Source organism: Parasteatoda tepidariorum, chromosome 3, assembly GCF_043381705.1.
Source record: "Parasteatoda tepidariorum isolate YZ-2023 chromosome 3, CAS_Ptep_4.0, whole genome shotgun sequence".
Taxonomy (NCBI): domain Eukaryota; kingdom Metazoa; phylum Arthropoda; class Arachnida; order Araneae; family Theridiidae; genus Parasteatoda; species Parasteatoda tepidariorum.
In genome coordinates, this window is record NC_092206.1 from 63,215,105 (window position 1) to 63,239,274 (window position 24,170).

Sequence of the window (24,170 nt, forward strand, 5' to 3'; positions counted from 1 at the left end):
TTAAAAAATAATAAAATACGACTATAACATCAAAATGTAGGTGTGCTGATTCAAGGTTTAAATATCTTTTGACTCATAAATTATAATTATTTTTTTAAGATCTTTTTTTTAAATCCAGACATAAGAGCAAAACAATTGTAGTAGAAAACTTTAGTAATTTTCATGCCACAAAAAATTTAATGGAATTAATTTTTTCACAGAGAAAGTTGAAAACTTTTAATTTAGTTTTAAAAAATAATTCATTGCAGTTTCTTGAAGTTATTTAATTATTTATTTTTGTTGCAGCTCTTTTTCCAATAAAGGTTGCACACTTAAGTACACTTTAGGGTTTTGTAAAAACCTTGCTTTGAATGAAAGCCATGCAGTAATTGAGATTTTGCAACAACAAATAAAAGAAAGTACTTCTTTCCAGGTGAACACAGATCATGTTTATTAGGGTTTTAACTGAATATGAGCTTTATGTGTTTGAAATGTCTCAACAGTATTTCTTATCAAATGCCCTACATTGTAGTTAAAAGATTCTTTGAATCAAAGCCATGTAGTAATTGAGATTTTGTAACAAACAAAAACAAAAAAAAGTACTTGTTTTCCATGTGAACATAGATTATGTTTATTAGGCTTTTTACTGAAAATGAGCTTTATGTGTTTGAAATCTCTGGACAGTATTTCTTTTCAAATGCCCTACATTGTAGTCATTGTCAGCTGAATTCATTTTTAATTAAATAGAACTGTAAGTTAGCAAACATCCCTGATGTTATCAGTTAAATAATTGAAAAAAATAAAGCTTGTGCAGAATATGTAATGCCAATTCAATGGGAAAATTTAGTTTCTCACACATCCCTCCTCTATAGAGAAATTTAAAGAAAAAAAAATTTTTTTAATTAGGGGCGAAATTTTTCTCTTTCATCTGCTGTCCAAATTTCAGAAACCTAACACTATGTTCTGAAGTTATAAGAGATCATTTTTTTAAAAAAAAAAAAACTGCTGATTCTGGTTTAACCAGCATCCTGATTTAATGAGCTGATTGTCTCAACCTCTATGTTCTTTTCATATACAAGTCAGACTACAAAAGTTAAAAAAAATTTAAAAACTAAGCTCTGCTATACTGCTCTAATACCACTGGAGCTTCTTCAAATAACAAGGTGGGCATTCCCTGCTGATATGGAAACAGGAACAAACCAATTTCTAATGGCAGCACATTTAAAAGATTACATAGATAGGTTTTTCAAATGTTGAATATTTAAACAACCTATCTGTTCAACAAGAATTGATAGCAAAAGTTAACAATGCCACCAGACACTTGGCTGATTATAACTAACAGTATTAATCTGATTAACAGTCAGTAAGAAAAGAATAGCCAACCTTTATGTTTACTTCCACTATCAGTTCTTGTTAAATATAGTCAGTTCCTTGTTACATTTGTTTTCTGCCCTTCATTTAAGGCTCATTAAGAACAATTTAAATCTTAATTTTCTTCTTATTTCTTACACCAAAGCAAAACAACTAATCCCTACTTGAAATGACTTCTACTCTTAACTGTCAGCATATCAGTCTGGTGTTAAGAGAAGTTTGTGTAATAGCAGGATAGTACATACATAGAATACATGATGATTATAATATAACTTCGGGTATTTGAAGCTTGATTACTTGAAATGTACTAAGTCAACAACAACCTAATTTCGAAGTAAAATAGGCTATTTCCATATCAGTACCTGTTCATATCAATTGATATTACAATGGTGCCAAATGCTACTGCCGCATTTTTGCATTCAAAATAAAATATATATTAAGAATGCTTTTGAAATTCAATAAGAGCAAATTACATGTTAATTTACTTATTTTTACTTACAGCATAGCAAAATGACTAACCACACACCCCTTTTTGAAAAAACTTATACTCATAACTGCTAACATATAAGCCTTCTGTTTAGAGAAATTCAGACATTACTATGTATAGAATATTTGATGATTGTAATATAACTTGAAATGTACTAAATCAAATTTGTCAGAAAAATGAGATACTTCCAAATTTATACCTGTTCACAGCAACTGTCATCGTCTGATGCCACTGTTAGGTTTTTCTATTTGCAATAAATTAAAATAAATACATATGCTTACACAAAGGAAAGTATGAGTTTTGTTCTCTGCATTATCCCCCCCCCCTATTCAGTTACGATTTTCTTAGCTTCTGGTGTTCCACAACCTGGTTGCCACCAAAACTTGGCTACCACTTTAGCCAAGCAGTATTGATCAGAAAATCTTCCGTAGAAAAACATGATGGTAGTAAGATATAACAATATTTTATAAAATTCATAAAATTAAATAAACTGAAAGCAAAGCGAAACTCATAATTTAAAATTTTAATTAATCGAGGTTACTTTTAGTTTTTCTTTAAAAAAAATTATAATTTATGAGTAATATGATTGCACATGAATGTCTGTGACATTTAGTTTGTAATCTTCCTCTGTACTTGTGAAGTACATATAATACAATGTTAGATATTGATCGTTATCTTTGTGAATAAAAAACTTTTTAAAGAAAACGAAACAGATTACTTAAAAGGAAACAAATTACTTAAAAACATTACTTTATTATAAAATTTATTGCTAATAAGCTAAACTGCTTATACAAAAATATCACCAAAACTAATCTCATTGTTCTTTTAAAGATGCATACTTATAATTATGAAATACGTATAAGAAAAAATGGCACATAAAATATCATCAAGAGAAATAATGTATGAAAAATTAATTAAATATTTTTCACTAGCTCAGATTTATGCGAAACTCGAACAACTGAGACTCAAATAATCGAGACTATTACATAAAATATTACACATTTGATAAATTTTAATGGTGTCAAGTAAGTGCCGTTCAAAACTCAAAGTACACTTTTGAGTGAGAAAGCACTTTGCCTTTTTTTATTCCTAGGAAGAATTCTGTATCTATTATAGAATCTCCAAAATTTAAACCAAATACAAAGCAAAGAATCGTAATAATGACAGTTAAAATTTAGTTATTAAAATCATATTTAAAAATAAAGAACCAAGTAAAATTATAAATTCATCACCATAATTCATTGGTGCTGATAATTCTTAAGAATCAAATATTATACAGTAGGGAACCGATTATCCGGAACGATCGGGACCATCGCTATTCCGGATAACTGATTTTTCTAATTTTCTGAATCGCTACAAAAAGCCGTTTTTTTATTGTTAAACTCAACTTAAAAAAAAAATTATTTGGAAATAATCTTAAAAANAAATTATTAATTCATCATCATAATTCATTGGTGCTGATAATTCTTAAGAATCAAATATTATATATTTATTATCTTTTAAGGTTAATAAACAATTACCAAATAAAATACATTATAAATAAAGTAATAATTAAAGAAACAGTAAAGTAATAATATGACTTCAATACAATAAGGTTTAAAAATCATAATATATTAATCTAATAAAAATAAGACAAATTTAATTGATGAATCAGCCCATAGCAACCAAGCAGGTCTGCTAATGCGACCTACTAACAAAATAAATCTGCTGTCAAGCTCCATTAAGAAGTCTTGTAAGTACCATATCTGTATAAAAAATTTACCAATTTTTTAGGCTACAAAACACAAATTTACACTTGCATAATACACTATAGGAGGATATTTCCATATTAGTACCTATTCCCACCCACAAACTGTTATTGCCAAGTCAAGTGCAACTGTCAAGGTTTTGTACTCTTAATAAATTAAAATTTGTATAGCTATTCGCTACAGATGACTAAGAGAATTAACCTTTCAACTTTGCACCCATTTTGTGCTTTTATTTATTTTGGTCCTATGTCACAACCTGGTTGTTCTTAGAAACTTGCAACCATTTTGGTGCAGTTACGAACATGAAAATCTTCCCCACTATAGGTAATAAAACAAAATTTTTGAAAATATAAGCTCATTTGTTTCTCAAACAGTTTATACTATGTAAAGGAACAAACAAATTAAACATTATTGAAACTAATTTTCAAATCAAATACATCTTTAAAACATGCTTTACAAACTACCAAATTTTTTAATGTGAGCATGTTCTTTAATAGGCGCAATAAGCTCATTATGAATGTATGCATCACAAGCATAGCACCACACACTTAAATCAACATAGCTAAGAGTAAGAACATGTTTCATATCTTGACCATGTTGCAACATATGTTGATTAATAAAACGTCCACAATAAACTTGATAACAATGAAGACAGACCCAGTTCTCATTGGGATCATTACACGAATAGCATCTAGCAAACGGATTTAATCCTTCAGTCGGTATTGGTTGGAGCAATTCGAGATGAGGGCAATATTCCAAAGGAACAACACAGAATAATTCAGTATTGTTGCTAAATCCTGAAGCTTCACCAATCCATTCTTCCATTTTGATTGCCTCATCAAGCTTTCTAGGTATTGCAACAGGATCACTTGATTGCCTACGTTTGAGGTTATTCACAGTATGCACCTTTTTTGACTCAGTAGTGACATTGTCCGGCAGAAATTTAGCAAAAGCCAAACTTCTCCAAAATTTTCTCTGAACTGCAATTACTTTTTGTATTGTTTCAATTGCCTCTGAGCAGGGTTTTAAACTTTGTGAATTTAAGGATAGTAGCTCAGAATTACCAAGCAGGGAAGAAATACAGCATGTTGTTTCATCAAAGGTATTGTTATGATTCCAGCCTTCAAAGTCAATAATCATTTTTCCATTACATAGTGAGCTCAAAAGTTTTACCATGATGCCGTAACAAGAAGGTGACAATAAGGAAAAGCATTCATTATTGAAAGCAGAAGATATCAAGATAAATTCAGGGCCAAATTCATACGCTATTGGAAGGATAATGTGGAATAGGGCAGCCAGATAATCTCCGTCAGTAACAGCATGTGTAAAAGGAACATTAACATTATATCCTTTACCCTGCTTAACGCCAGTTTCATCTATCGACATAGGGCAAATCTTTTTTCCACAGTAATGCAAAGATATACTCAAAACTTTATCATCTTCATAGAAAATTTTCTGAGTGTTGTTATTGTGGTCAACACTCCAATCGATTATCAAAATTCTTTTCATGAAATGTTGTTCAATAAGATAAGAAGCAGCAAGAGCAACTTCATTAAACTTGCAAAACTGTGCCTTATTTTCAGAATCAGATGTCCCATCAACTGCATAAGTCAAACTAAACCCATTAACACATACACGTTTAACAACTGCATCGACGAGCTGCAATAAATTATCGCTAATTGATTTACAAGCATTTTCAGAATAATTTTGTTCTAATTTCATGCGCACTTCATCAGATAACTTCCAAGTAGATTTTATTTTATTTACTCCTTTCAAGTTAACTAAAGCAGTTAAATCAGTTTCAGTGTTTTCAGTCAATTCCAGCCAGGTACATTTAGAAAGAATTCCACATTCATAAAAATTTTTTAACACATTAACTGCACTCTTTATTCCTTCTCCAGAAACATTTAATTCATTTAATGATGAATGTTTATGTTTAGAACTAAATATAAAACATGATCTGGCAGTAGGAACAGATAAGTCAGTTTTAGAAATTATATCTTTCAATTCAGATTCAAGCAAATCTTTTACGTGAGACAGAACTACTGGATTATAACCACGAGTAACATACTTAGATGATCCTTCTAATGGGCTTCCAGTATAATCAACATGAACAAAATGCTTTTCTCCAATCCCTTCAGAACTGGACTTGTATAACGGCTGAAGTTTTACAGAGTCCCAATATTCACGTAAAGCCGATAAAACATTTAAAACAGAGTTTACAGTTACTTGGCTGATGCTTATACAAGGAGGTATTATGGGACAAGGATCGCCAAGCAATGCCCTAAGAGTTAAAGCAACAGATTCAGAAAGAGATGGTATGCAATATCCTCCTTCAAGCACGACACAAATGCGTCCATTTGCAAGACAAGACAATGAATTTATCAAATGAGGATATAATGAAGGATAAACCTTCATCTCACCTTCAGGACAGCCATAGGCACTATCATAACCAGCAGATATTATAACTAACTCAGGAGCGAATTCATAAGCAATAGGTAACAAGACATTATTAAAAATTGCTAAATACTCGGCATTTCCTTGACCAGTTCCATTTAAAGGCACATTAATATTGAAGCCTTTTGCTGAAGGCCCACCTGCATAGTCAAAATTGGATTCTCTTAAATGTGGCCAAAAGGCTCCATTTTCATATCGATGGATAGAAAAATACAGCACTCGTGGATCATTGTAAAACATACGCTGCGTTCCTTGGCCGTGATGAATGTCCCAATCTACAATCAGTATTCTGGATAAGTTGCAATGCTCTAATGCATATTTTGCTGCAACTGCAACATTATTAAAGAAACAAAACCCACAGGCATCTGTTGTCATGGCATGGTGACCTGGTGGACGAACGATTGCCATACCATTATTAACTTGGTCACTTAATACGGAAGACACCAATTGCAATGTGCATCCAGCTGATAACAAGGACGCATCATATGTTTTGCTATTGAAGTAAACAGAATCATAACTTGAAGCAAAGTCTTCTAAATCGGATGGATCATTCAATAATTTTGAACGTTTGATATCTTCGATATAATTTTTATCATGCACTAAGAGTAATTCTTCTTCAGAAGCGAATTTCGATGGAATTTTAATGCATCGATCTAAGAGCCTGTATTCCTCGCATTTTTTTAAAGGAAATGAATACCGCAGGGGTGTTTCTATATGGCCCTGATCCCATATACATTCATGACCACTCATGCGATGATCATATATAATTCCAGTTTTTCTTTCGGAAGACATTTTGGTTTCTATAAAATTATGTCTATCGATTTGACATTGAATAGCAAACTATAAATGACTGGGAGTAAAATGTTAAGCAGGATTTATTAGAAAATTCTAACAATACCTGATAACTTAGCACGAAATATCGTTGATAAGGGTAAAGTACCAAATAAATTAGTTGATAACAGCTAAATCGAGATAAAAGTAACGTGACCGAACTGAAAATAGTCAAGGTAAAAAGATTATAAGTTCATTCTCTAGAATAAATAACATATAAGCACTGACTTCGTCCTATACTTTGAAGCTTTGAAGAATCAAAAACCTGATCTCGAGAATGACAAGCAAATTGTTTTGATTGCTCTAAATAAATGGACTAGCTTGAATCTTTTTTGATACAAAAATTAATACTTCTGCATTGCCAAAATTGAATTACAACAACCGAAAAAGAAAGGTTTCCTTAAAAAGAAATTGATCTTCCTAAATCATTACAATTAGTGCTGTTTTTCAAGAAGTTTGGCAAATAAAGAACAAAAACATAGTAGATCATTGGCAAGCTTCTTTTAGTCAACCAATAAAAAACACTTTATTTTGCTGGCTGAATAAGCTAAATTTTCGCAATTTTTATTTCTTGTCATAACTGTAAACTGTAGTTTTTGTTTATTTTTATTTTGTTTTCTGACAAGTTATATCAAATCTGTAATTTAATGACTAATTATTTTTTTAATTTATGCAAACTTTAGCCTAATTAATAAAGACATTTAATATAATTAGGAAATATTAGGTATTTACATTGAATTTTAAATGTTTGAAGTCTGTTGCTTGCATTTTTAATATTAATTTATATCGCTATACATTTTTTCCTACTTATTAATTTTCATATGTATGTTGTTTAAAACTGGAGAATTTACCGAATTACTTTGAGGTTCCTCTTCATTAGTTTTCCCTTTGGTGTTTCTTATTTCGTTTAAGGGGATGATTATCATAACTACGGCAAGGCCAAGTGCCGCCAATTTTTTGGCGACCTATTTAGATAGGCCGCCAAGGGGTAGGAGGAAAAAGAGAAACCCGATCATGACATCACGACGGAAAAAGGGAAGATGGGGGAAAGAAAAGGCGCTCTCTAAGAGGAGAGAACCAAAAAAGAACGGTGTTACCGTCGTGATATCAGGAACGGGGAGAAATTGAAATAACAGGTACAGAAGATAGAAAAAAAAATCGCATGCAAAATGTAAACATAGTTCAAGAGTGAAAAATCTGGATTTTAAAGAAACAAGGCTAACGAATAGAAAATCAAAGATAAACATAAATAAACACTTACTTATGGAAACTCTATTCAAGTAGGCTAATCAATTTTAAAATTGTTAAGNCTTTAAAAATATAACCACTTTTATGAACCTTATTTATTAAAGAGCTCTTTGGATGCACTTATTTTATAAATTTATTATATTTCGTTTAAGTAATTCATGTAATTTCTTTAAAAATATAACCACTTTTATGAACCTTATTTATTAAAGAGCTCTTTGGATGCACTTATTTTATAAATTTATTATATTTCGTTTAAGTAATTCATGTAATTTCTTTAAAAATATAACCACTTTTATGAACCTTATTTATTAAAGAGCTCTTTGGATGCACTTATTTTATAAATTTATTATATTTCGTTTAAGTAATTCATGTAATTTCTTTAAAAATATAACCACTTTTATGAACCTTATTTATTAAAGAGCTCTTTGGATGCACTTATTTTATAAATTTATTATATTTCGTTTAAGTAATTCATGTAATTTCTTTAAAAATATAACCACTTTTATGAACCTTATTTATTAAAGAGCTCTTTGGATGCACTTATTTTATAAATTTATTATATTTCGTTTAAGTAATTCATGTAATTTCTTTAAAAATATAACCACTTTTATGAACCTTATTTATTAAAGAGCTCTTTGGATGCACTTATTTTATAAATTTATTATATTTCGTTTAAGTAATTCATGTAATTTCTTTAAAAATATAACCACTTTTATGAACCTTATTTATTAAAGAGCTCTTTGGATGCACTTATTTTATAAATTTATTATAGCCATGTTTTTAATGCGTATTATGTTATTTTCATGTCAAATTAGATGTTACAACTAAAATTCATTGCTATGTAATGTGAGATTAATAATGTACATTTACTGTGTTTATAGTGCGATAAAATACTCAGTATCACTTGAACTTTTTTCGTTTAATCGGGAGAAGGTATCAAAATTAAAAAGTATAATGATGATTCACAAATTATATATTATTTTTTATTTCTTTTATGATTCAGTGCTATGTTATTTGCCTGATTAAACATAGAGTTATTTATAACTGTTTGCCATTAACTCCACTTTGTTTCTTCAAGGAATTAAATAAGTTTTGATGTTTCCATTTCTACTTTTCATAGTGGTAATAGCAATGGCGTAAATAACACCCCCTCAATTATGCAATGCGGTGGGAGCACGTCCCACACATATTACACTATAGGGGTGTACAACCTGCAGTTCGTGGAAGGTTTAAAAATCCCAGTATTTTTAACATGTCAAAATTATGATGCATTATTTTAGAATTTTAAAAATCACTTTTAAAGCTCTTAATTTGCATCCATTTTATAGTTAGTCCAAGTGACTTTTTGATCGTGTTTTCGAAGGCGATTGTCGTATTTCCACATGTTTCTTAAATCCGTAACTTTATATGGGATGCATTTATAAATTCAGCGAGGGGGGGGGGAGCACACCTTAGTCTATGTATGCCACTGGGTGATAGATTTGGTTTTGATAATGTTTTTGCTTAAACATTTTTGTGATTCTTAAAGTGAATAGTTTTTTTTAATCTTTTGAATGGACTTTTAAAATATATCTTAAGGGTGATACTTACTGAACATTTTATATTTATAAATTCAAGTTCACTTACGCAGTAAATCAATCTTGAAATGATTAACAAAAGTTTAAAATGTTATTACATAAACAAAAGAAGATGAAACAACTTAAATATGTAAGCGTAAAGCTCTTCTGCAGTTATGTCTCTATTAAAACTATATTCACATCATTTAAATAGAAAAGTCTTATTCATGAGACTTTAAATAAAAAAATAGTGTTATTGTCTTTTCTCATCTTAGTTGTGCTTCATTGCTTAGAAAATTTAGCTTTAAGAGAATGTCATTCTCTTTTAGCTTGAATAGTATTGTGTTGTGGATTAGGACTTACACAATTACCAAATTAACAATTTTAGAAGACATTATAATGCTAAACGAATACCAGCAATAACCCATAAAGAAACCTGGTTGTATGGCTGAAATAAGATACTCTATAAAAGAAAATAATTAGCATTTATTGGCATCTAACAATACAAAGCCATAGAAAACCCTGAGTAAAGAATCGATAATAATTGTTATAATTATTTTAAAATTTGTTACATTTGAACACAAAACAACTCAGAGATATCTCTGGAGAGTCACCAAGTCTGTTCCATTTTTCAACAAGACCAGACTCAATATTTATTTAACTTAAAGGTAGCAGTCTAGATTTAATTCTGGCTTTTTATTCTTATGGCACTTCCTCAAGGCTTTTTTTCTGAATGCTTAACTGGAACCTTGAAATTGACAAAAAAAATAATTATATTCATAACTAAGCAGAGTGCCCGATCAGGCAAAGGCCTTGACTAAATAATAGGCAAAGCTCTCTGGTCGGCATCAATTGAAACCTTACAAAAAGGAGACTGATTAGCTCCTCCAGTCAACAAAGAACCGTTCTCACTCTGTAATTGAACCCACTGTCAAAATTCTTGTTACACAAAAAAACTACCTAACAATTGTAATTTTTTTACAAATAAATATTCGAAAAAGGTTTTTATTTTTAAGGCTTGTATAATTTATATTATAAAAGTAATTCATAGAAATTAAAATCAAATAGCTTTTTTGTTTTTAAACTTCTAAAGAAGTATTTCATTGTTTTTTTTAATAAAAATTCTGTTTCACTGTTTTTTTTTTTTTTTATTTCAATAAATAAGAGTTATAAAAATTCACAGCTTATAAGTGAATAAATAATCTAATAGATTTTTCTTTAATATTATAATTACTTTGGGTTAGTAATAAAAGGTGTTTTTTTTTATCAAATTTAAAATCATCGGTTACAAAATAAGAAAGTGTATATAGATATTTATAAACTTAGCTATATTATTTTAAAGTTCTAAATGTAACAGAAATTGTTCAATACCTTTTAGAAATATATAAAAAGGCATCTTTAGAAATATATAAAAAGGCATTAAATCTTGCTGGGTAGGACATTTTAATACATCCTTTTTTTTTGTTTTTTAAATTTCTAATTGATAATGTACCTCTTGTGATTCATTATTTTGTTTAGCTTTATGAAAACCATAATGATGCAATGAAAATGATAATAGACATGATCAATGAATTCCAATCTATATGATTTATTTTAATACCATAAAGTTAAAATGTGTTTTTTTTAAATTATAATTACAGATTCAGGGAAACTAGAGGAAGATTAGTCTTTGGTGTTACTTTTGTATAAAGCTTGAGGATTAGTTTGTGTTTTATGAATTGATTGGATCATTTTTATTATTAAGGTATGTATTGTATCAAACTATTTCATTATATTAACCTGATTAAATTGTAATTTATAAAGAATAAATATGCATTTGAGATGAGTGCAGTACTAAAAAACATCCAAGATAAAAAAAAGTTTAAGTTGTTAGAGTTTAATTAAAAGTTATCAAATGAACTTCGCTCAAAGAACAGTGGGAAAATTTTGTAAAAAAATTAATGTTTCATGAACTTACATAAAACAATATTCTTTATATTCAAGATCCCATCATTTTTTTTTTTTGAATTATATGGAACTAAACAATAGAAATTTTTATGAGATAAAATTTTTTATCACTGATACAAACAGAACATTTTTTTGTCAGTTTTAGTAAAGAAAAAAAAAAATTTAATATTTTGCTAAAAGCAACTAATCAAGTTATTTAATTTGTTAAAGTTTAAACTCATTTTGCTCTTTGGAGCAATTCTCTGAATATTATAGAAAAGACTATAATCTGATCATATGCATGTTAAGGTTTATTTAAAAAAAAAAACTTGAATTTATATAAATATTATAATTTTAATTTAAAATTTACGTAGGTTGTACATTAATGAAAAAAAAATCCCTACAATCTTTTTAGTGTTCTTCCATGTGTTAATTGTAAAACAAGCCAATAATAATTATTCGGATAGAAATCTTATCCAATCAAATGATTTAAATCTATCAGATTCTACAGACTTAATAGTTGAATATGTACAGTACAGAACCTCTTATCCGGAAATCAGAAAACCAGATAACCGGAATGAAATTCGGAACTGGAAATTAATTTTCTTCCATTAAAATTTTTTTTTTCTTTCTTGCAAGATTTTGAGCCCATTTTGTTATTTAGAGCATACGGCGTACGAGTTGACGAAAGAACTGATTTAGAGGACGGATCAAAAGCTGTTTGTAGACGAATCTCACATAAGCACAAATAGCTTATATATGTTATTAATGTTAATAATAAGAGTAATAACATATATAAGCCTGCATATAATTTTTATTTCATAATTTCTTTCCTTATTTAAACTCAAGTGTATTATTATTTATCATTTTTTATTATTTCTCAAACTATTTCAAAATTATTTTTCAGTTTCGTTTTATAAACATTAAAAAACGGCATTTTGTAAAGATTCAGAAAACCGGAAAAATCAGTTATCCGGAATCGCGATGGTACCGATCGTTCCGGATAATCGGTTCTCTACTGTATATCAAATAAGCTCATAAATATGCTTAGAGCTCATAAATTTAATTTTTTAAAAGAAATGAAATTGAAGTTAAAATATTTTAGCATTTTTAAGAATATTTAAAGAATCTTTAACTATATGGCATTCTGTAAAGGAGATTTCCTGAATAGTTGTAATGTAATGTAATGTAATGTAATGTAAATAATTGTAATGTAATATTTATAATTAATACTTATATTTAACATTCACTTATTATTTTCAGGATCACCAGGGAAAAATCTACCTCTTTTTTACTTTTTGAAAGTAATGTCTACACCCTTATCAAAATTAACACTATGTACTTCAACCTTTACAGCATTATGTCCTACTTGTGGAACAGATTTGAAAGTTGTAAAGAACCTTGATGCAGTGAGCCTTTCCCAAAATGATGATCTCCAATATGATTGTCTATTATGTGGTTACAGGTACAGTTATGAGGCAGGATATGCTCCAGAAGAATTAGGTTGTGATACAAAATCAACTTATTGCTCTATTTGTGATAAGCAATTCAATCAGACTAGCAGCTTAAAAAGACACATGTTGGCCCATTCTGCTGATAGACCTTTCTGCTGCAAAGAATGTGATAAAACATTTAAAACAAAAGCTGCTCTCAAAAGGCATGAAATAATACATACGGGCGAGTGCCCATTTGAATGCAGCACTTGCAAAAGAAAATTTAATCAAATTAGTAACTTACGTAAACATTTGGTGATTCACAATAATAAATGTCCTTTTTATTGTGATGTTTGTGGAAAGGGATTTAATCAACTCAGTAATTTAAAAAAACACATGGTGGTGCACCCAGAGTCGAATGACGAAGAAAAGGATTGTAAACCAGTGGGTCAGAAAACTGGATCCCGACCTCTTCTGACATTTATTAAGCCTGCTAAATCTTGATACGAAACCCTAGTGTGTGTTGTAAAGTATAATATGAAAAATTATTTAATCTATTTTAGTTAATGTGTTCAGATTATTTTCTGTTAAATTTAAGAAATTATATTAGTATTTTTTTGTTAATTTATATGTATATGTTATTTTTGATAATCTCATCTGAATTATGCAAATATTTTGTTTTGAATGAAATAGGAAATTAAAATTATATCTGTTCTAAAATATGAACATTTCTTTATGCCTATTTCTTCTAAATGACATCCTTATGGCTTCTACTTCCCAAATTTTTCTTTACTGAATATCAATGTTGAACTTATGTAGCTGTAAAACGGTTAAATTAACCTGATAATTTTTATTTTTGGTTTTTCAAGTAAATATTAGGATATTTTTTTAATATGACTCAGTGTCTCATATAATTTCATGTTAGGAATGTAGATTTTACAAATTAATTAGGTGAAAAATAACTAAGTCTGCAGTTGATAAACACTTCAATATCTAATTAAAACGTCCATTTTTTCATACATTTTCAAGGATTATTTTATTTTTAAATGTATATAAATTATATATGATTATTTTTTTACAACAAAAAAACATATTTTGCAATTATAAAGATAGACCTGTTTATGCACTTGTTTTATTTGAAATTTTTTTTAAAGGGAGTTAATTATTTACACTTTAACTTCGATAATATTCACTTTGATTAAAACACTTGGTAATAAATATCTTGAATGAAAAGAGAAATCATTCTGTTATAATTAAATTTATTCAATGTGCATAGATTACTTTCTCATTGAGATATACTTGTACCAACAACAGTTTTCATTTATACAAAGATTGTTCATTTAAGTTAAAATTAAGTATTATAAAGTTTTTTGTCCAAAATAATTGCATTGTAGTTCCAGTCATTTGATAGTTGAAATTCAAATTATAGTTCCATATTCCGAATGTATACTACCTACTTTATATGTTATGTCCAATTTATAATATTAATTCAGTTTTTATTTGCAAACCATAGTTAATTTAAGATATAAGTATTAAGTTTTTAAGTTGAAGCTTTATTACAAATGTAAAGTATTTAAATTCTAATTTTATGCCACAAGTTTGCATTATTTAAATGCTTAGAAAAATAATAATCAATATAAAAATAAAATAGTAAAATGAAAGCTTGTTTTACTCATAACTTTTATATTTCTAAAAAGCTTAAAAATAAAAGATATTTTTTTTTTAATTTAACTTTTATATAAATAAATATGAATTATTATAATTGGTGATTTTTTCTTTTCATTCATATTATTCTTGCCTTTAATTTTACTGTTCGTTCATGATCTTATTTAGTTATAAATTAAATATGAAGAGAGAAACTTGTGACAAATTAATTTACTTTTCTCCTAAGCTTGTGAATTCGGTGCTTGTGTATACATATTTATATTTACAGGGTTCCCACAGTCCTTAAAAGTACTTAATTTTGGCTCAAGGCTTTTAAAAGTCCTTAATCTTCAGTATCACTGTAGTTGACAGGAACAATTTTTCAGTCTTAAAGAATATTTTAAACAGGAAATTGTTCTTTTCTTGCTTAAAATGAGACTATTCATCAAGGGTGGAGCATTTTGAGAGACAAGAAAAGGTGTGTGTGAAGGGACTTCAGACAAGGAGAAGGAAGCCTGTCCTTTCATTAATAATAGTCTTTTTGCTTAGAATGAGACCACATGAGGAAAGTGGAGCATTCTTAAAGAAAAGAATAGGGTTTGGACAAACAGAATACTGCTCATGATAGAGAAGTCATGCCTTTTATTGTGGGAACAACAGCAGTTCTAAGGTACCTAAATTGAACAATCACATTAATGAAATTGACAGATTTCAAGTAATAGTTTTACTGGTGGCACATGTGCTTATAGAAACAAAGTAAAACCCTAAGAAAAGAAATAATGGAAATTTTTTTTTAACTGGAATCCATAATGAAAATTATTTCTAAAAAAGTTAAAGAATTAAAAAATGTGTATAATATATCATTTTGTAATAAGCAACTGTAAATTTAAAGAAAGCAGTAAATTTTTTTTAACATTTCTATTTGTACTAGAAGGTAAACAGTTCTGTAATAAACAAGGTTTGAAAAATCCCAGTCCTCCTAGTTTTTTTCATAAAAAACCTGGTTTTTAATGAAAACTCCAGGTGTTTTCAGAAATATTTAAAAAAAATTTTCTTGAGTATCAAATAAAAATGCATTTATTTATTTATTTATTTTAAAATTAGTTAATGTTTTGCTGATAAGTAATAATTTCAAAGTGGTTAAGTAGCATACCGTTTCATAAAATTTTTCAATATGTTTTTTATAAAATGTTATGTAATAAAGTGATATTACAGGATTACTTTATCTTTATCAGGGGTGATTGTAAGCCTAAGTCAAAATTCCGGAAAATTTCTTGAGTTAAAAAAAAAAGTTTAAATTGAAAAATTAGTAAAAAATTTAAGCAAGTTTTGTTTCCCTTTTCTCAATATTTCTTGGTTTACTTAAAATATATTTAAAATTTTACACATGCCTATACCATTTACATATACCTATGATGACCTGGAGAAGTAATTAAAATTTACAAATATGTATTTCTTTCTTGAGTTTATGATTATAACAACTATTTACTGATAAAAAATGAATATTAATCATGAATATAAGCTTATGAAGTATCTGGCTCTCCCTTACAAACAAATAACTTGTGTTTTTAAGTTCCACCTTTGAAAATTTGATTTTCGGAAACTTCTGCGATCAATGATTTTTTGAAACGTCTGGACCTTCGATCTCCGGAAATTTCCGGATCACTGCTAGCGAAAAATCCGGATTTTTTTCCGGAGCACAATCAGCCCTGCTTTATAATAAAAGAATACCAATTATATTTTTAAGCTGTTAATTTCAGATAAAAATAAAAATATAATAATGGTTGAGAATAACATCAAGAAAGGAAAATAAAAAGAAATACTGCAAGTAAATACCTTTAAATAATAAATAAAAAAAAAAGGATTTATAGGTATTTGTTAATTAAGAAACCTTACCTATTTTCTATGCAATGGAAGGTTGGAAAGAAAACAAGGTTTTTTCTTGGTTTAAAGTGAATTTTTAAAGATTATATAAAAATTGTAAAAAAAAAAAAAATTTATCCCTCGAATAAAAATCTAATCATTAAAAAGAATTTCATAAAAGACTGATTAAGCTATTAATATTTCAATAATATTATTTTTTGTTTTTTAAACATAGTGACATGATACAAATGAATAATAACTAAAAATTTGAAATATTTTATAATATATTCACGGTAGTTATCGATTTCACTTAACATGCAAATAAAAATTTTATGTCTGGATGTTGTATAATTTCATGTCAGTTTTTGCAAAAATGCTGTGCTTTAGCATTGTATAAATCTATGGCAAAAATATTTGTTTTTTATCTATAAAAAAATTAATATAAATTTTAAAATAAAAAATCATGAAATAAAAAATTTGTGCCTTTTATTTAACTTAACAGAGCTTTAGTAATACAATATAGTACTTTTTTTATCATAAAGCATCATTAATTAAAATAATGTATAAAAATACTTATATATTTTAAATTTTTTTTTGTTAAACTGTTTTTTAAAAAAAAGGAGGTTGGTGGATATATTTGTAATCACTATTGCTCTCGAATCACCAGAATTGTATGATGTGATATAATTCTCTTTCATTTCACCTTTGTCTTATTCAATACACTAGCTTTTATATTTAATTTTAAGTACAATAGGGAGTGCAGCCTTTTTGCCAACCCCTACTAAATTTTGAATTTTTTTTTTTTTTTTTTGCCATTCATCTATTTTTTTTTAAGAAAGTCCTTTACAGAGATGGTCAACTTTTGATGCAAATTTCTAGATCATCTGATAAAGAATTCAATCTAGCATGATTAAGTAAATTAATTGAGGTAAAGTCTGTAGAATCCCTTAGAAAAATAATTATTTTAACATACATAATTACTTGAATTAAATGTCTGATAGATGTTTTACAATTAACAAAACAGGAACGAAAGAATTAGTTATCACAAAAATTGATTTCTGAAAAAAAATTTAAATAACATTATTTCACTTCCACCTCATAACTTTACATCCCATCCCTCTAACCAAAAGACAGAGGCCTTACACACAGTTGTTTACTGTGCTTTCCACTAAAAAATTTGTTCAGTCATCTCAATGAAAAGCTCTTTTACCTTAAAGCTATTGCATGGTTTTCATTCTAATGTTAATGATTCTATGTATATAAAATTAATCTAACAATCCACTAAACTCATATCATTTTGACCTTTATTATCTGAATATCAGTCCCAAAAATTGCTAAGATTTCGAATAAATTTGAGTTAAAGTTCTTTTTGCCTCTATAAACAAACTAAATTTCGCCAACCTTAACCCTTTAGCAGTGACATATGTTTCAGAAAAATGGAAAAAAATTTTGACTGTTTAATTTTGTTCTTTATATTATTATAAAAGTTAGAAAATGGCTTTTTATTATAAAAATAAAATTTTAAATGCAATAACTACTGTATTTACAAATTTTACATACACATAAAAAAAATCACACAGCAAATTAAGCAAAATTTTGAAGCTAAATATAATATGACATACAAACACAACAATATGAACTAAACAAGAACGCCAAATTTTGTCTTTGTTTATCAATCCAAGTGTGTCTTGTTTATCTGAGCAGCCGACAACACCCACATTTTCCCTCCCTCGACTGAAGTCGTAATCGGCGAAAAACTAGGACTACTAATGCTATCTATTAGGAAAATAGTGAATTAAGTTTCTTAAAGTAGTAACGAACTCAGCTCGGCTTCACAAAATAGAATCGTTAATTTTTCTCCTGCTCGAAGTCAGTTCAGGCATCACAAATACTGCACGTAATAGTTGCCCGAACTGGATTCGAGCGACACTGGCAAAGGGTTAAAGACCCTGACAATGTAGTCATGGCTATATTGGACAACCCCTAAACTTTGACTTGAAGATGAAAGAGGTGTCCAAAGTCAGGATATTAACAATCTTCCATTGTTCTACATAATTGGAATTCTAATGACAGGTTTGAGTTGTCTCCTGCTAAAGTCATCCAACATTGCTCTTCATCTACTAAACTTGATTTCTTGGAATCTTTCCATATTTTAAAAAATTCTAATAATTTTATTAATGTTCTTTCTAGAATCCCACTGTTTCCCAATATTTGGAAATCTATTATGATATACTCTTTCGCATCCTAAGGTTTTTGCGAAACATCCTCATATCCCCTGTCCTTAAAACTTGATCCTTTGCCTCTGTAGATTAAATCACTTTGCATGTGTTTGTATCTTTATTTCTCTATTATCATGTTGTGTTTAGACACTGAGGAAGGTTCTTGTCTATAAAACCGAAACTATAGTATGTCCATTTCTGTACTTTCATTTGTGTTTTATTCACATTCCTTTTGCTTTAGTTTACATAGCACGAAATATACCCTGCCCTCTTTAGTTAAACTTAACATTACTTAGAAATATTTCAACAAATATATATTATTTTACTATTATCAAAGTGAATTTTACAATGTTATATAATTCCATCAAATAAATATTTTAAAATACAAAACTTGAAAGTGCTTTGCAAACATCGATCTTATGTCATCCTGTTATATCAATCAAACCATTTTCTGCTTTTATTAATCATGTTTTCAATCAAAACTTTTCTAAGTCACAGTGGTTTATTTTATTATTAAGTTCAATAGGCAGAGTACTACTACATTATATTTTCCTTTGTTTTAAACTCTGTCAAAATAAGTTTTTGATCTAATTTTATGAAACCAACAAGTGAAGAGTATAGAATAATTTATTACATGTTTGATCTGTCTTACTTTATTGGACAATAGTACAGTGAATTCGCGATAACTCGAATCTGATAGGACTCATGAAAAACTTCGATATATTGGAAGTTCGACTTACCGTTAGTTTCGGTTCTGGACTTTCAATATATTGTTGGATTATTTAACTAATGCTTATAATGTAATTACAAATCTTCTAAATGCTTACAATATTTAAGATCATTTTTCTGACAAGCCATTTACGATAAGATTGTTTGAAGCACTTTATGATACCCTGGTCCATCGGCTGCAATTTTGCTGTTGTCTTTGGCGGGAGAAACTGCAAGTTTACTGCTTTCAAATTAGGTAGATCACTATGCGCTGTGCATTTATCCATGAAGAGTATCACTTTTCTTTTTTTAGCGAAGAATTTCCGATCCAATTTTCTTACATAGTCTTCAAATAAAACTGATGTCATCCAAAACTTTTTGTTAGAATTGTAATCCAAAGGATACGTTTTTACATTCTTGAAACATCGGGGATTTCGGTATTTTCCGATAACAAGTAAGGGCAATTTCTCTGTCCCAGACGCATTTCCTCCAACTAGGACAGTCAAACGTTCCTTGCTCATTTTACCCCCTGAGCAGTTTTCATCCTTAAACATCATAGTCTTATTTGGTAGACATTTAAAAAATAAACCCATTTCATCAATATTGAAAACATCATTTTAACTGTATCCTGGAAGTAAATATGGTAACGTTTCATTTAACCACTGCTCACATACTTCAAGAGGGACAGCCTTAGCTCCTCCATGAAGAGTGCGAAAGACATTGTGTGTGTATGTGTGTTGCAAAGGAAGGGGCAAGATATCAGCTCCTAGGTTTTTTTTTTCTTGCTTTAAAAGATCCACACAAAAAATCGAGTTAAAGGCAGTAAAATTCGAGTAATCAAGAATAATTAACATGAAATTGAAGATAAAAGGGTCGAGACCTTATAAAAAAATTGAGTTATAGTAATATTCGAGTTATCGTACTTCGAGTTATAGCGAATTGACTGTATTTAGAAGCTTACTTAGTATATAGTACTAAGAGGATTTGGAAAAGATAATAGGTTTGAAAAATCCAATTTTTCTGTATTGTGTCAAGTGTATTACTTCACATTTTTTTCCCTTTAATTAAACCTTACTTTCTTTTGTACAGTAAATAAAATAAAAACTTTTAATTTTGTGGATATAGAATGCATTATAGTAAAATAGAATAGTTCAGTAAAAGGCTCATACCATATACTAAGTTTATAAGAGTAAAACATTCAATAAAAAAGTTAATTTCTTAATTAAATTACAAGTTTACACTAAAAAAATATTATTTTGTAGTAAATGAAGAACTTAGTCAGTTGTCAAAATTAATGGAGATTGCTATTTTGGTGTAATTTTTTATTTATGCAGGTTTAATTAATATATAGAGTTCATATATAATTAACTACACAAACCCTTAAAATTAAACTATTAGATTGAATCAGTCGGTGCCAAACTATTTGCATCATTTTTTAAACTTGTTCAATCAGGATGCAGCAATTATCCTAAATGTGATGATCCGACAGCCATACTCCTGATAACTATGATGGTAATTCCAGTGACAGTTTTCATAGAAACTTCCAAGCTGACAAAGGTATCTTTGCAATTGCTATTCTGGTTATATAAATTGCTTCTGTCTCTCCACAAAGAATATTATTTTGGCAACCACATTTAAACCAGTTTCACTTTGGTAGTCCTCTGATTTGGAATACACATTCAGTACTGATGATGAATGCTGTACTACTATGGATGTTCTAGTGAAACCATTAGATCCGAGTCCATGAAATAGATTTACATCACTGATGAATGAAAATTCTATGTAGTAGCTCCTACTATGTAGTAATTTTATTTTAATTCAGTTTTAAGTAACAGTCTTTTTCACATTACAAGCATGTACGCAGTTCATTAATCAAGCAAACATTCAGTTTTGAAAATTAATGTATAATAAGTACAATTAAATTAATTTTGTCTCTTTAATAATCATCAACTCTTTCAGTACACTTTAGATTTATCACAATTTTTTAAACATAGTTTATTTATGTTTCAATATAAAAAATAAAAAAACAATATGACTGTACAATTTACAAATGTGACAAACAACAAAACAATATGGCTGAAAGTGTAATACTTTTTTTTAAAAAATCAAAACATAAATTAAAATAATATTTTAATTTAAGTATAAAAACAATTTAAACTTGTTCATCTAAAATTGATCAGTCCAGCAACTTATCCAGCTGAAAAAAAATGAACATTTAATTTATTACTTGGCTTCTTTCTGATCTAGAAAAGGTGGATTATTGTATGTTTTGGACAATTCAGCACCACTGAAATTAAATCCAGGGTTTTCTGTTTGAAATTTCTCTAGATCTAATTTTTTTAACATTTCATGTTGAGTGTAGGGATCTGCACTATATTCCTTTTCTAATAAACTAGGCCATATGTTTTCATTTTCATATTTTTCAGCTTTCTCAAGAAGGAACAGAATTGTTTTTCTTTCTTCTAGAGACCAAGTAGATTCTTGTACACGAATTGGTTTATATAAAGCACCCTTAAAATAGCACTTATCTTTGACACGGCACTCTATATATTTGGATTCAATTTTAATGGCGCATTCTTTCCCCGGTGTTCCAGGTGGGACGTTAACTTCAACAAAAACTTCAGCTACAGTTTGCCACCAACGACCCCATGGTGTTTTTACTGAAACAATGCCGCTTTTTTCATCAAAATGGGATAAAGACATAGTGAGTAAGATTAGACACAATTTAAAATAAACTAGGTACAATTTCTAAACACACGAAGTAGTATATTTAGTAAATAGAGTTGATAATCTAAGTCACAGTTCTTTCTTGATTTTATTTATCAAGTATAAATATATGTAATGAACATAAAGTTTGAATCAAACATATATTGGAGCTCAAATTTACAGAATTTATTGAAAAATAGATTTAATTAAATACAGATACGAAAAATGTTAGAAAAGAAGCCGTTTTAAAGTAAAATACGTTTTATATACAATCTTTTGATTGATTGATGAAGAATTATATATGTACGATGGCTTATGCTGTAATATTTACCAGCTTATAGCTTTTTAAGATAATTTCATTTTACAATCTATATTTAATTCAAAGCAGCTTTTCCTTAAAGTGAATTATATATAATTATTGACTGTCATTAGAGCATTTCACTATAATTTATATTTGATACCTATGTAAAAATAAAAAACAGGTTTTTTTGGAAGATATATCGAGCTTTAAGTTAGAAAAAAGGATAATTCATCAATCAATCATAATATTTTCTACCGCAGATATTTATTCGTGTTTATGGTAGTTTCGTTTTATAAATGCACATTTTATCATAGTAATTGAAACCAAATTTTTACGTTCAAGATATTATCTAGCGTACTGTAATTACATAAATTATTTTGTCAAAAATTGTAAAACATGTCACAGTGGTTGACTGTGACTTTAAGATGTTGGGTTGCGTTTATAGCCTTCACGAATTTCGGAGCTGCATTTAGATGTTTCACCGAAGACAACTTCGTACATTCAAAATTTTTTGGAAATAATTTAACCATTATTGAGTCAAATGGTATGATATGGCCCACAAAAAAAGTTAAATTTCTATTGTTTAATCAGAAGTTTGTATTCTTTTATTAAAATCAGCATCTTCTTCATCTCATAGTTTAAAACTTATTGCGAAACTTTAAACTAAGATAATTAAATGACTATAGTTATCTAAAAGATCTTCAAATTACTAAAATATCCGTCAAGGATTTGATGATTTTCTTGAGACTTGAATTAAATTTCTCTTCTTAACAAATTTTATTCTTAAGATTTATTTTCATTTGTCTGTGGTTAAAAAAAAGTGTAACAAGGAATAATGTTTAGAAGCTTGAAGAAAGGTCATTAAAAAGAATATTTTTATTGAAAATAAATATCATTTTTAAAAAAATAGCATTGTATTACTTTTTATCATATAATACATAACCAAACCACAATAAATTAATCATCCTTTACTTGCAATGAAGCATTTTTTTTCAATTATTCTCTAGGTATTGTTAATGCGTTTTAAAGAAAATACCGCTTGGTAAAAAGCATTCCACAATAACTTTGCCAAGTTATTGAGGTATAACTTAATATAACTTATTAAACATCATTATAACATGTGAAGTATAATTTCTTATTTATTATCAATATCGAAGCTTGTGATTTTAATACGTTCAACCTGCAGCGGCTGCTGCTTTTGAGCCAATTTCATGCTAAACGCCGGAATGTGGCAAACTTACGTCGCCAGTTGGCGATAAGGACAATCACGATTGCAGACCTAACTGCACCTGTTTTTCTCCTCAGTTCGGTCTGTGACGACGCCTGTGTATGTTGCTGGGACAACCTGTCCGCCACGATGTTTAATCTAGAATTAACTAACTTGTAACCTTAATTGTTATCCTTTTGTTAAATTTATTATTATTTAATTATGGCTGGCATTCTGTTAACTAATCGTGCTAATTGTTTCTATTCTTAATCAACTTAATTATTCATTTTAGATCATCTCTCTATTTGAATATTATGTTTTTATTTAGGAGTCGCGTTAACTTCCACGTGTCTCCTCACTGGTGACCCGGCTTTGAATCTATGCAATCTTTCTAAATTTATGCGAAGACCAGCTTAAATTTTTAATAACTTTTGCTCCTTTAGAACTAAATTTAAAATTTAGCGTTATTTTTTGAAATTTTTTTTT

At 28.5% G+C, this 24,170-nt stretch overlaps 4 protein-coding genes across 8 annotated transcripts in view; 2 read left to right on the top strand and 2 right to left on the bottom strand.

Moving 5' to 3' along the window:
- Window positions 1-3,974: 3,974 nt before the first annotated feature.
- Window positions 3,975-7,005, bottom strand: LOC107456292 (histone deacetylase 6). The gene has a single exon (XM_016074123.4). The coding sequence runs from the start codon at window positions 6,832-6,834 to the stop codon at window positions 4,039-4,041; it is 2,796 nt and encodes a 931-aa protein (XP_015929609.2). The 5' UTR covers window positions 6,835-7,005; the 3' UTR covers window positions 3,975-4,038.
- A 123-nt stretch (window positions 7,006-7,128) lies between these two features.
- LOC107456293 (zinc finger protein 92) lies at window positions 7,129-15,653 on the top strand. 5 transcript variants are annotated; one of them, XM_016074127.4, is made up of 3 exons: window positions 7,129-7,267; window positions 11,318-11,421; window positions 12,867-15,653. In XM_016074127.4, the coding sequence occupies exon 3, from the start codon at window positions 12,911-12,913 to the stop codon at window positions 13,538-13,540; it is 630 nt and encodes a 209-aa protein (XP_015929613.1). In that variant the 5' UTR covers window positions 7,129-7,267; window positions 11,318-11,421; window positions 12,867-12,910; the 3' UTR covers window positions 13,541-15,653. The 5 variants fall into 5 exon arrangements, with proteins under 5 accessions (XP_015929613.1, XP_071034838.1, XP_015929610.1 ...); XM_071178737.1 differs by lacking the exon at window positions 7,129-7,267 and adding an exon at window positions 7,437-7,455; XM_016074124.3 differs by lacking the exon at window positions 7,129-7,267 and adding an exon at window positions 7,469-7,597.
- Window positions 15,654-20,777: 5,124 nt separating this feature from the next.
- On the bottom strand, window positions 20,778-22,456 carry LOC107456298 (nudC domain-containing protein 2). Its single transcript, XM_016074139.3, has one exon. It carries the CDS (start codon window positions 22,171-22,173, stop codon window positions 21,694-21,696), a length of 480 nt encoding a protein of 159 aa, XP_015929625.2. The 5' UTR covers window positions 22,174-22,456; the 3' UTR covers window positions 20,778-21,693.
- Window positions 22,457-22,703: 247 nt separating this feature from the next.
- The window catches only part of LOC107456277 (uncharacterized), a gene marked incomplete in the record, with an annotated part of 7,634 nt that continues 6,167 nt past the window's right edge, over window positions 22,704-24,170 (top strand). Inside the window, 1 exon segment of the mRNA XM_043039417.2 lies at window positions 22,704-23,021. Coding sequence (XP_042895351.1) covers window positions 22,874-23,021 — 148 coding nt within the window.

Bases quoted from the DNA above. Each gene is read 5' to 3' on its own strand.
- LOC107456298 (XM_016074139.3), bottom strand. From the start codon at position 22,173: ATGTCTTTATCCCATTTTGATGAAAAAAGCGGCATTGTTTCAGTAAAA.
- LOC107456293 (XM_016074127.4), top strand. From the start codon at position 12,911: ATGTCTACACCCTTATCAAAATTAACACTATGTACTTCAACCTTTACA.
- LOC107456292 (XM_016074123.4), bottom strand. From the start codon at position 6,834: ATGTCTTCCGAAAGAAAAACTGGAATTATATATGATCATCGCATGAGT.